This window comes from Hypanus sabinus, chromosome 6, assembly GCF_030144855.1.
Source record: "Hypanus sabinus isolate sHypSab1 chromosome 6, sHypSab1.hap1, whole genome shotgun sequence".
Taxonomy (NCBI): domain Eukaryota; kingdom Metazoa; phylum Chordata; class Chondrichthyes; order Myliobatiformes; family Dasyatidae; genus Hypanus; species Hypanus sabinus.
In genome coordinates this window covers 139865101-139878675 of record NC_082711.1, presented here as the reverse complement: position 1 = coordinate 139878675, position 13575 = coordinate 139865101, and the positions used below count along the sequence as shown (strand labels likewise).

General features: G+C 40.1%; 2 protein-coding genes across 3 annotated transcripts in view; one reads left to right on the top strand and one right to left on the bottom strand.

Moving 5' to 3' along the window:
* Positions 1-52: 52 nt before the first annotated feature.
* The window catches only part of LOC132395903 (E3 ubiquitin-protein ligase TRIM50-like), a 60267-nt gene continuing 46744 nt past the window's right edge, over positions 53-13575 (top strand). The window contains exon 1 of the mRNA XM_059973074.1: positions 53-197. The gene's annotated coding sequence lies outside the window, so the exon portion shown is untranslated. The remainder of the gene's footprint in view (positions 198-13575) is intronic.
* On the bottom strand, positions 9598-11113 carry LOC132395085 (general transcription factor II-I repeat domain-containing protein 2-like). 2 transcript variants are annotated; one of them, XM_059971398.1, is made up of 2 exons: positions 10018-11113; positions 9598-9948 (listed from the first exon to the last, which is right to left on the bottom strand). In XM_059971398.1, the coding sequence occupies exon 1, from the start codon at positions 10622-10624 to the stop codon at positions 10022-10024; it is 603 nt and encodes a 200-aa protein (XP_059827381.1). In that variant the 5' UTR covers positions 10625-11113; the 3' UTR covers positions 9598-9948; positions 10018-10021. The 2 variants fall into 2 exon arrangements, with proteins under 2 accessions (XP_059827381.1, XP_059827380.1); XM_059971397.1 differs by having other exon boundaries at positions 9598-9932.

Here is a 13575-nt window from a genome sequence, read left to right as displayed (position 1 = left end):
ACGGCCCTGCTTCCCGCTCCATGGTAACAGACCGCACGTCACGAGCCTGGGTTGTTCCTGTCGCCGGCAATGGACGGCTGGTTGTCAGCTCGCTTTAGAATCAGGGTTACTATCACCGGGCTTATGTCGAGAAATGTGTTAACTGAGCAGCGGTAGTACAATGCAAAACATATAGAAAAATAAATAAATGAACTACTGTAAGTATTTATATTTAAAAAAATTAAAACTAGTAATGAGGCAGTGTTCATGGGTCAGATGTGATGGCAGAGGGGAAGAAGCTGTTCCTGAATCACTGAGTGTGTGTCTTCAGGCTCCTGAACCTCCTCCCTGATGGTAACATTGAGAAAAGGGAATGCCCTGGGTGATGAGGGTCCGGAATGATGGGCGCCGCCTTCCTTGAAGCTGCCTGGGATACTACGGGAATAGAAATATTGCGTACCCTCCTACTGTTTCTGAAACACATTGCCTGCATTTGGGCATCGTGATCGACGCTTGTGTTCAGAATCAGGTCGGGAAATTCGTTGTTTTGCAGCAACAGTACATTGCAATAAATAATAACTAGAAGTTACAATATATGTACAGTAAGAAAATTTAGAAAAAAATAAGTACAGAAAGAGATGGGAAAATATGGTGTTTATGGGTTCATTGTTTATTCAAAAATCTACTGGTGGAGAAAAAGAGAGCTGTTCCTGAAATGTTGAGTGTGTGTCTTTGGGGTCCTGAACCACCACCTTCATGGTAACAATGAGAAAAGGGCATTTCCTGGGTATTGGGGGTCCTTAATGATGGATGCTACCTTTTTAATGCATCACATTTTGAAGGTGTCATCAGTGCTAGGGAGGCTAGTGCCCATGGTGGAGAAGGTTGAGTTTACAACTTTCTGCAGCTTTTTCTGATTCTGTGCAGTGTCCCCCCCCCCCCCCCATACCAGATGGTGAGGCAACCTGTTAGAATGTTCTCCACGGTGTACCTGTAGAAATTTGTGAGAGTCTTTGGTGCCATATCAAGTTTTCTCAAACTACTAATGAAATATAGGCGTAGGTCATGCCTTCTTTGTAACTGCATCAATGTCTTGGACCCAAGGTAGAGCTCGACCCTAACAGTTACAGCATCAGGGTGTCACACCTTGCGAGGATTCATCCTCATGAAAGACGTTCTCATTGTCAGCTTCTGAGACAGCGATCATAGGTCACCAGATGCTGCAGAGATCCACACAGGTGTAGTTTTACTCTCCCTTTCAAAGCCCGCATAGAAGGCATTGAGCTCATCTGGGCGTGAAGCATCACAGCCACTAATAAAACTAGGTTTCACTTTGTAGGAAGTAATGGCCTGCTTACCTTGCCAGAGCTGATGTGCATTCATTCCATCTCAAAATTCAATTGGAATTGTTTTCTCACTCTTAAGCTAGCCTTCCGTTGGATGTCCATGAAGCAATGCTGGTGATGCAGTTTGACCAGAAAACAGATTCTGGAATTCTGAACTAAAGACACAAAATGGCAGAAATGCTCATCAGATAAGGCAGCAGCTCACCTGAGGAATTCTAAGGAGTTAGATGAGAAGTTCTGATTGTGTATTCTTTTGTTTCTCCTTATCTGATTTGTCCTCCATCATTCTCCACTGACATTCCCTAATCCAACTTCCATCCCCCTCCCTCAAACTCTTTCCAACCCTGCCCCTCCCCTTATCTCCCTTCCATCCAGAATTATCCCTCTGAGGTCCACAATCCTGTTCCCCTTGTAACCTATTCCTTACCCTGCATTGAGCTCTTGTCATCACCTCTTTCCCCTCACTTTAAATCTTCTTCCTCTCACTTTAAACCAATATTTTTATTTATTTATTGAGAGACAGCATGGAATAGGTCCTTCCAGCCCTTTGAACTGTGCTGCTCAGCAACCCACCAGCTTAGCACCATAGAAAGGGTGCAGAGGAGATTTACAAGGATGTTGCCTGGATTGGGGAGCATGCCTTATGAAAATAGTTTGAGTGAACTCGGTCTTTTCTCCTCGGAGCGACAGAGGATGAGAGGTGACCTGGTAGAGGTGTATAAGATGATGAAAGGCATCGATCATGCGGATAGTCAGAGGCTTTTTCCCAGGACTGAAAGGGTTGCCAGAAGAGGGCACGGTTTTAGGGTGCTTGGAAGTAGGTACAGAGCAGATGTTGGGTAAGTTTTTTTAAGTGTCGTGAGTGCGTGGAATGGGTTGCCGGCAACAGTGGTGGAGGCGGATGCGATAGGATTTTCTAAGAGACCTATGGATAGGTATATGGAGCTTAGAAAAATAGAGGGCTGTGGATAACCCTAGTAATTTCTAAGGTAGGGACATGTTCGGCACAGCTTTGAGGGCCGAAGGGCCTGTATTGTGCTGTAGGTTTCTATGTTTCTATGTGACCCACCAGGTTGAGCCTAGCTTAACCATGGGACATTTTACCAATTAACTGACCAAACAGGTAATCTTTGGACTGTGGGAGGAAACAGAGAGAAAGTACAAACTCCTTACAGACAGCAGAGGAATTGAACCCAGGTCGCTGTTACTGTGCCAACCTGCCCATTCATATTTAATTCCTTTTTCCAAGGAAAAAGATTGTGTGTATTCAACCTCACAATGCCTCTCATGATTTTATACCCCTCTATAATTTCACCCTTTGAATTCCTACATTCCAGGGATAAAGTCCTGCCTGCCCAACCTCTTGCTGTAACCCAGTCCCTTAAGTCCAGGCAGCATCCTTGTAAATCTCCACACTCTTTCTAGTTTAATGATGTATTTTCCTATAACAGGGTATAGGAAATTACACAATAATCTAAGTGCGTTCTTGTACAACTGCAACATGAATGTCTGTGTGTGTCACAGGTTTAAGTATGTGGTGAAATTCAATCCTCTTAACACTTGTGGTCATTGGATCAGACAAGTCTGAGCCGTTAGACATGGCAGCAGCTGGCATCAATGGGATTGATTGTTTCTGTGGTGCCAAAATCTGCTGGAAAAATAAAGGGAAAGAAAACACTGGATAGAGAACACAAGGAAATTAATCAAACAATAACAAAGGTACAATATGTTTTCACATAGTTCATACGTTACAAAGAAAATAAGGAGCTTCCGGTAAGATGGTGATTGTTTAGCTGCTCTGAACTTTTGCTCCGTCATTCTCCCTATCTTTGCACTATATGTCTCCATTCTTAAACCTTAGGTAGGTATTTTATTAGGCCTCTTTTACTTGCCTGCGAACATATCTATCTTATAATGTCTACCAAAAGTACTAAAACCGGGAAAAAGGAATCTTCTACGGCTTTGCCGGCTGACATTCTCGCTGCTTTGGAACAACATCGAGAAGATATTTTAAAGGGATTTAGAACTTCTTTCAACCAGCTGGATGTCAAATTGGATCGGATCAACGCTAGAGTGGACGAACATGCTGAACGTTTATCTTGCATCGACTCAACTTCTGAAGATTTAAAACGCCGTCTTCAATACCTTGAAACTCTCTGTTCCAGTCTAGAGGAGAAGAATTGTAAACTTTTTTCCAAAATGGTGGAGCTTGAAAACCGGAGCAGACGTTGCAATCTACGAATTCTTGGTTTGCCAGAGGCCACCGGACAGGGCTCTCTTGTGAAATTTTTTTCCGATTTACTCTGTGAGATTTTTGGGAAAGATTTTCTTCCGAATCAACCTGAGCTTGAAAGGGCACACAGGATCTACGTTCCCCATGCAATTCTGGGTTCCTGCCCACGGCCGGTAATTTTGTGCTTTCATCAATACCAGGTGAAAAACTATTTGATTATGGAGGCACGCCGCAGAGGTACTTTTGCTTTTTAAAATTCAGTCATTCGTTTTGTGGAGGATTTTGCCCCCCAGGTTCTGAAGATGCGTGCTGAGTTTAAAGGTGTAATGAAAGTGCTTTTTGATTGTGGACTCAGACCCTCCCTTCGAAATCCAGCCGATCTCCAAATTACGCTTACTACTGGAGAATACAAGTGGTTTAAATCAGTGAAGGAGGCTGAGGCATTTGTTGGAAGTCTTCCGGTCATCCAGTCTCCTTCGGAACCCGGTCGGACCTTCTAAAATGGTGGATAAGTACCTCTCGTAGTAAAACTATTTTTTCTGGACTCAGACTTTACTTGAATAATTCAGACATTATCTATTGAAAATCTAAGGGCTGTAGACAATCTCTCCCTGGACTTGGTGCGTTTTTTCTAAGTAGATAATCTGAGTTTAATGTTTCCCTGCAGATGTTTAGATTGTATTTGTGTAATCTATTTTATTGTATAATTTTATCTATAGAGTTCTACAATTGACTCTGACTTGTTTTGGAGGCTTGGAGTTTTTATTGAAGGCCTCCCTGTTAGTTGATTCACAGTTTAAGTTTTGCTGCTTTTTTCTGTAAATGGTTGATAAGTACTCTCCTTGAATCTATAATTTCCCCCTTTTCTCCCTCCCTTTTTTTTTCTTTTAATCTTCTATAATTTTTCGCGGGTAGGTTAGTTTTGGTTTTCTTCTGATTTTCTTTGTATTAAGTTTTATACTTCTTTTGAAGTTGTTCCTATTTGTAATTATGTTTTCTAGTGCATAAACTAGTTACCACTTGCTATAGTATTTATACGGAACTGTTGTTAATGACACAGAACTGGAAGTCATATTTGGGTTAATTTTTTTTGGTAGAGCTAGCTGCTTTTTTTTTGGTAGCCGTCTAGTTTTGGGTTGCAAGGATGAGGTGGGTTCTCCAGTTCTAACACTACTCACTGTTTCTTTTGCTTTCCTTTGTTACTCAGGACATGTTTATGTTTTGATTCTACGAATCTATGTTTACATTTTTGCTCCCAGACTGTTACTGTACTGCTTGACTTTTTATATGCCTGCTGCCTTCTATGCATTAACAATTGATAATGGCTAATACACTTAAATTTGTGAGCTGGAATGTAAAGGGATTGAATCACCCTGTTAAAAGAAGGAAGGTCTTCTCACATATTAAACAACTCAAAGTTGACATTGCCTTCCTTCAAGAAACTCATATTCATTGTTTTGATATCTCCCAGCTTCTGGTTTCTGGTAAACTATATAATACTAAAGTTGTACTAGCAAACCTGTATGCCCCCAATTTTGATTATGTTAATTTTTTTGAACGTTTTTTCTCCTCACTACCAGACTTAAACTCATACTCTCTTATACTGGGTGGTGATTTCAATTGTTGGTTAGATCCTAATTTGGATTGATCGTCCTCTGTTACTAGACCACCTACTAAATCTGCCTTAGCTATTCATTTGTTTCTCTCTAATTATGGTATCTCTGATATATGGTGTTTCCTTCATCCTACTGAGAGAGATTATTCTTTTTTTTCACGTGTTCACCATACCTTTACTAGAATTGACTACTTCTTACTCGATAATCAACTCTTTCCATTTGTCTATTCTTGTGATTATCAGAGTATACTGATTTCTGACCATGCCCCAATTACTCTGTATTTAAACTTTCCTGGTCTCCCTCAGAGGAATAAACACTGGCGGTTTGATTCGACCTTATTATCGGATGATGATTTTCTAAAATTTATTAAGGATCAGATAACCTTTTATTTTAACACCAATACATCACCTGAAGTGTCATCCCAGGTTGTCTGGGATGCCATGAAAGCATATTTGAGGGGTCAAATAATCTCCTATACAGCAAATCTTAATAGAAAGTCCTGTGCAGATCAATTAGACCTCATTAATCAGATTAAAGAATTGGATCAACTGTATGCTCAAACTAAGAATCCTGAACTATACAAGGAGCGTGTAGAACTTCAAACTAAATTTAATCTTCTGTCTACTCAACCTGTCGAACGCCAACTTCTTGAAAGTAAGAGTCACTTTTACATTCATGGTGACAAATCTGGTAAATTTCTAGCCAATCAGCTGAGGCGTTCCAAAGCCAAACAACATATTACAAAGATCCAGAAGGAGAATGGAGACTTTACATGGGATCACTTAGAAATTAATGACGCATTTAAAAATTTCTATTCTCGACTTTATTCCTCTGAATCTTTGAATGACAATATCTCTGTTGATCATTTTTTAAATAACCTGAATATTCCTTTGCTTTCATCTGATTTTAAAGCCAAACTTAATGCGCCTATAGCATCAGAAGAAATATCTTTTGCAATTTCTGCATTGTCCTCAGGGAAATCTCCTGGACCTGCTGGGTTCCCCGTAGAATTTTATAAATCATTCTCTTCACTTCTTTCTCCTCAGTTATTCTCAGTATTATCTGACTCGTTTAATTACGGCAAATTGCCACCCTCTTTTAATGAGGCATCTATTATTTTATTTAAAAAGGATAAAGACCCAACAGAGTGTTCCTCGTATAGGCCGATTTCTTTGCTTAATGTTGATGTTAAAATCTTGGCTAAAGTTTTAGCTTATAGATTAGAAACTGTTATTCCCTCTATTATTTCTGATGACCAAACTGGTTTTATAAAAAACCGTCTTCCTTTTTTTAACATTCGGCGTTTGTTTAACATTTTATATTCACCTCCAACTGGGATTCCTGAATGTGTTATTTCCCTTGATGCGGAGAAAGCATTTGATCGTATAGAGTGGAACTACCTTTTGGCAGTTTTAGATAAATATGACTTCAGTCAAAGTTTTATCTCTTGGATCAAATTGTTGTATTTGTGTCCTACTGCCTCTGTTTTAACTAATTTTCAGAAATCCCAGTTATTTAACCTCAAACGTGGCACCCGTCAGGGATGCCCTTTAAGTCCCTTTCTCTTTGATTTGGCTATAGAACCTTTGGCGATAGCATTTCGAAATTGTCCTGAATTGACCGGGATTTGGAGAGAGGGTGTTGAGCATAAAGTTTCTCTTTATGCTGATGACTTATTACTTTTTCTTTCAAATCCGTCTACATCCTTACCTCCAATGTTTTCACTTCTTGACCAGTTTAGCCAGTTCTCTGGCTATAAACTTATCTCTATAAGAGCAAACTTTTCCCAATTAATAAAGAAGCACAAGAATTAACATTTCATGATCTCCCTTTTAAAATAGTTCATAATCAATTTACTTATCTTGGGATTACAGTCACAAGGAAGTTTAAAGATCTCTTTCGTGAAAATTTTGCCAATCTTTCATATACTATAAAACAGAGTCTGTTACAATGGTCACTTCTATCTATGTCTTTGGTAGGTCGTATTAATGTTGTTAAAATGTATGTTCTCCCTAAACTTTTATATTTATTTCAATCAATCCCAATTTTTATTCCTAAATCTTTTTTTGATTCCTTAGACTCTATTATTTTGTCATATCTGTGGAAGAATAAGCGCTCTAGAATTAATAAAGTCTATCTCCAAAAACCTAAAAAAGAGGGTGGCATGGCTTTACCTAACTTTCGTTTATATTATTGGGCAGCCAATATACGTTGTGCTACCTTTTGGTCTTTTTTCCATGGCCAACCCGAGTGCCCTAATTGGGTGGCAATGGAGTTGAGCTCCACTAAAGAATTATCTATCTCTGCACTTCTTGGCTCTGTACTCCCTAGTAGTTTGTCCAGATTAATAGTTAATCTTCTTGTTAGACACACTTTGCATATATGGGCTCAGTTTAGGAAATTTTATGGTTTCCATGCCTTTTCCGTTTCTAGCCCTATCTTACATAATCACCTTTTTTAACCTACTACGTATGACACAGCATTCCATGCTTGGTATAGGAAGGGCATTAGACATTTTGAAGATCTTTTTATTGATAATCACTTCGCTTCTTTTCAACAGCTCTCTGCTAAGTTCAATCTGCCCAATGCTCATTTTTTTAGATATCTCTAAATTAGACACTTTATTATTTCTTTAATTCCTAACTTCCCTGAAATGCCTGAGAAAAATGTTATGGACTTATTTCTTATCATTAATCCACTAGATAAAGGTTTAATATCATTTATTCGAGATAAATTAGCAGCCTTACGACGTGCCCCTGTGGATAAAATTAAAATGGCATGGGAGCAGGATTTAAATACCTCCTTATCTGATGAGACTTGGGACTCGATTCTCAAATCGGTTAATTCAACCTCTCTTTGTGCTTGCCATTGCCTTTTACAGTTTAGATTGTTCATAGAGCCCATATGCCTAAATCTAAATTATCTCGATTTTACCCTAACATTAGTCCGCTTTGTGATAAATCCAAAAGGGGCGAGGCCTCTCTCATTCATATGTACTGATTTTGTCCTAGCTTGGAGAAATTTTGGAAAGATGTCTTCATAACGTTATCGTATATTCTGAATCACCACCTAGAACCTAACCCTTTAATTGCTTTGTTCGGTTTCTGGGGTGAGACAGATTTAAGTCTGAGTTTGACTATGTGTCGAATATTATCTTTTGCCTCTCTCCTGGCTAGATGTTTAATCCTCCTTAGATGGAGAGCTGTTGCCCCGCCCACGCATGCTCAATGGCTTAATGATATTATGGCCTGCTTAGACCTTGAAAAAATTCATTATTCAGTTCTTAATTCGGATTTAAAGTTCCATAAGGTCTGGGGACCTTTTATTGAGTACTTTCATAACCTTCCTCTTAACTAAGGTTTTCTTTCAGCTCCTTTTTTTTTTGGTAGTAGGCATTAGTATTTTTTGTTGCTAAGTGTATTTCCAGCTTTGGGGGTTTGATTGTCCTGATTTATATTCTCTATATTGTGTTGTGGTTGGTCTGGAGTTTTTTTTTGTGTTGCGGGGCTTGGGGAGGATACTAATTTTACATGTCTTCAATTTGGGTGCTTTCTCAATTATCTTTCTTTGTATCATATTGTTATTGTATGTTTATTTTTGCACTGTATCAATGTTCTTCATTTTGATCTGGGTTTTTTATCTGTAGTTATGTAGAAAATGTATAAAAAACTAATAAAAAATAAAAAAAAACAAAATAAAAGTACACAACATACATTCTCTGGAAATTGAATATTTTTGAATTTTAAGAGAATAAAAGGATCTGAGTTTAGTGCAGGGAAAAAATTCTGAGGTAAAAGATCAACTATGATTTTATTGAATGGCAGAAGAGGCACAAAGGGCCAAATAGCCTCCTACTTCTATTTCTGGATATATTGGGATATTTAATACCATGTCACAGGTACTATATTAATACAAGTAGTAGAACTGTTTTTTTTGTGATTACACACTTCTAATTTAGAATAGGAATTATATTGTGCTGCTTTCAGGAGTGTAGTGGGTTAGAACTTCATACTTGATTGAAGGCTCCTTTGTTTAAGTTTTAAATAAGTGTGGGAGTTCCAGCAACATGTTACTGGTCTACAAGGTGTTGGTAAGACCAATTTGGAATAATGCATACAGTTCTGATTGCCCTGCTATAGGAAGAAATGAAATTATTCAAAATACATTTATTATTCAAGTATGTTGTATTCAACCCTGAGATTCGTCTTCCCCACAGACAGTCACGAAACAAAGAAAACCCTGGAACCCGTTCAAAGAAAATTGTCAACCACCTTTCCCCCCACATCACTAAACTAGAGAGGGTACAAAAACAGATTTACAAAGCTGTTACCAGGACTGGCGAGTTTGAGTTATAAGGCAAGGCTGGATAGGCTAGGACAGGGGTCAGCAACCTTTACCACTGAAAGAGCCACTTGGACCCGTTTCCCACAGAAAAGAAAACACTGGGAGCCGCAAAACCCGTTTGACATTTAAAATGAAATAACACTGCATACAACGTTTTTTTTGCCTTTATGCTATGTATAAACAAACTATAATGTGTTGCATTTATGAAATTGATGAACTCCTGCAGAGAAAACGAAATTACATTTCTGCATGCAACAAAAACATTTTGAACTCCGAAAAAAAGACGTTGGGTTGAAAGTTACTTTTAAGTAAAATATTCAATGTCTATTTGAGTCCTTCTTGTATTTATGAAAAACGCCGAACTTAAATTTTCCGCCAGCAGCAAACCAAAAATAACGTCAGCCAGCTGTCATCCTGAAAAATGAAAGGACTATTTCACTGAACTATGAAAAAATATGAATATAAGTAAAATAATAGGCAATTAAAATATTTATCATACTTGGTTAATGGGATTTCTGCTCCTGGACCTCAGCGCACAGCGTCTGCACATCAGGGCTGTATGATGTCACCTTCATCTTTACACAGGATCGCAAGCTGTCATCTGTGAGGTTTTCAATATCACTCCATTTGTGTTTCTGAGCAAGAACGGCCTTCTGACGGGCAACATCTTCAAGGTCTGCTGTCAAGCGTCTAAACTTGGACACCCATATGTCTTTGTCGGCTATGTCGGCCAGTTCCATCTCAAGATCAGGTTGACTCACACCTGCCAATGCAGTCGTATTCAGTAGGGAAGGATCGATGCTTAAGGGAGTGACCGGGAAGGATAATGTGTTTTTTTCCTCTCTGAACTCACAGAAGCGTTTCCCAAACGATGTTTGCATTGCGATGATTGCAGAATGTAAATACTCCGAAATTATCATGTCGTGACCTTGTTTGAACTCTCTCAAATTGGGGAAGTGAGACAAAGTGCCTTTCTGTAAATCTCTGGCAAGCACTGTCAACTTGCGCTCGAATGCCAAAACATCCTCCAACATGTGCAGGGCTGTACGTCCTTTCCCCTGAAGAGCTGTGTTCAGCGTGTTCAGGTGCGCTGTCATGTCTACCATGAAGTGTAGCTTTTCCAGCCACTCTGGCTGTTCCAGCTCAGGAAAGGTGAGCCCTTTGCTGCCCAGGAAAGTTTTCACTTCTTCCAGACACGCGACAAAGCGTTTCAGCACCTTCCGTCTGGACAGCCAGCGATAAAAACACGTTGTAGCGGTGTCAGTAAACTGCAGTCAAAGATAGCTTTATTCGAACTAAACAGCCTTGCTTTTAAGCCTCCCTCAACCCAGCCCCCATGGACGCAGATGCTGCAAAAGACGCGTACTCACAAACCCCCGTAGGCTATCTCCCTTAGCCGGAATGCCGGCTAATTGTGAGCCGTTTCGGATGTGGCAGGAAATGTACAAGATCACCATAATTACATTTCAAAAGCTAACAAACTAACATAAAATACATTTTAATTAAATACTGACCAATTATTTCCCAAAGCCACAGGGAGCCGCAGCACAGAGGTGAAAGAGCCACAAATGGCTCGGGAGCCGCAGGTTGCCGACCCCCAGGCTAGGACTTTTTCTTCCCCTGAAGCATGGAAGGCAAAGTGGTAACCTTATAGAGGTTTCAAAATCATGAAAGGCATAGCCACAGTCTCTTCCCCAGGGTAAAGGAATCTAAAACTAGGTGAAGGTGAAAGGTTTGAAAAGAACCTGAAGAACAACATTTTCACACAAAGGGCATTCTGGATATGGAACAAGCTAGCAGAGAAAGTGATGGTTTCTACATTTCTACTACATTTCAAGGACATTTGGACAGCTACATGGATACACAAGGGTTGGAAGGATATGTGCCAAACATAGGCAAATAGGTCCAGCTCAGTGAGGCAACTTGGTCACCATGGTCAAATTAGGCTGAAGAGTCTGTTACCATGCCATATATCTTGGACTCCACCATCAAGTCAGAGTGGGAATACTTGCTGGTGATGTACAATATTGTTATCTCACAGCTGCACATTACTGGATGCAGCAAACCCATATCATACTTAGGCAAGTTCTAACAAAAAGAGTGAGCAATTTCAAGTTCCTGGGTGTCTAACCTGGACCCAACATGTCGATGCAATTATAAAGAAGCCACGATAGCTGCTATATTTCTTTAGGAGTTTGAGGTGATTTGCTATGGCACCAAAGATACAAATTTCTGCAGATGTACTACAGAGAGCATTCTAACTGGTTACATCACTATCTGGTATGAGCAGGGGCAGGGGCAAGGGTGGATTGTCTACAGCAGAGGATCGAAAAAAATTGCAGAGAGTTGTGAACTCTGTCAGCTCCATCATGGGCACCAGCCTCCATAGTATCCAGGACATCTTCAAGGAGTGATGCCTCAAAAACATAGAAACACGGAAAACCTACAGTACACTCCAGGCCCTTTGGCCAACAAAGCTGTGCCAAACATGTCCTTACCTTAGAAATTAGCTAGGGTTACCCATAGCCCTCTATTTTTCTGAGCTGCATGTACCTGTCCAGGAGTCTCTTAAAAGACCTTATCATATCTGCCTCCACCACTGTTCCCGGCAGTCTCTTCCATGCACTCACCACTCTCTGTGTAAAAAAAACATACCACTGACATCTCCTCTGTACCTACTTTCAAGCACTTTAAAACTGTGTCCTCTCGTGTTAGCCATTTCAGCCCTGGGAAAAAGCCTCTGACTATCCACACGATCAATGCCTCTCATCATCTTATACACCTCTATCAGGTCACCTCTCATCCTCCGTCGCTCCAAGGAAAAAAGGCCGAGTTCACTCAACCTATTCTCATAAGGCATGCTCCCCTATCCAGGCAAGATCCTTGTTAAAAAAAAGGTGACTTTCATCATTAAGGACCCCACCACTCATGACATGCCCTCTTCTTGCTACCACCAGGAAGGAGATATAAAAGCCTGAAGGCACACATATTCCGGTGATATTCTGGCAGAATCAGAATATAACCTGATATTCTGGTAAGCTACTTGCTTTATGCAAGTTAGCATGGAATGAACATCACTGACAAAGAGTCCAAATGTTTTGCTTTTGTTGTTTAATATACTGCCATCACTCTGATGTCAGCTCATTCACTCCCCATCAGCAGCATCTCAGAGATTATTATTGAACTGATGGCTGTCTTGACCAGCGACATGATTATAGTAGCTACAAGGGCCAGTCACATGGTTCATACTCTGACTTTCCTTTGAAGCCCCCCAAAGCTACTACCTGCAAGTCAGAAAAATAATGGAGTGCATACCTTGATGAATCTGGACCCAACAGCGTTCAAGATGTTCAAAAACACACAGAATAGAGCAGTTTATTTAATAGTGCCAGCCACGGCTGTAGAGATTCACCAATGCACTGACATGACAGACCACAACAACATGGCAAGTTCTAAAACATCTCCTTAACTCGAGACTCATCTGGAAAGGCAAGTGAACATGAATGCCAACTCTATATCTCTGACTTGCTAATCCACTATTGTCATTGGATCAAAATTCTGGAATCCTCCTCCCTGCATTTGGGAAACACAAGGACTGTGGCAGTCCATGAAAACACCCCCTCCAGTCCTCCACCCCCTCCCCAAATTTTCAAGGGAAATTTACACTGGACAATATATGTTTGTGTTGGAGAAATGTCCACATCTGTAAATAAAGAAACCCTTATTGCTGTAATAAAAAACAACAATTTATTTATAGGGAACAACTCTCTTTATTAAAAAAAAACAGGGTTCCCCTTCTACTACTATTGATGCTGCCCTTGTCTGCAGCTTCTCAATTTCCCACACATCTGCCCTCACCCTGATGTCATAATAGAGATCGGGTTCCCCTTGCCCTTATCAGACACGCCATGTGTCACCATGACATGTGCTACCCTTGACCCTACAACTCCTCCCTCATCGTCATTTAGGGTCCCAAACAGTCCTTCCAGGTGAGGTAACACTTCATGTGAGAATCTGTCAAAGTCATCTATTGTATCTGGTGCTGTCAATATGGCCT

Excerpts from the sequence above, each read along its gene's own strand:
- LOC132395085 (XM_059971398.1), bottom strand. The coding sequence starts at position 10,624 with ATGGTAGACATGACAGCGCACCTGAACACGCTGAACACAGCTCTTCAG.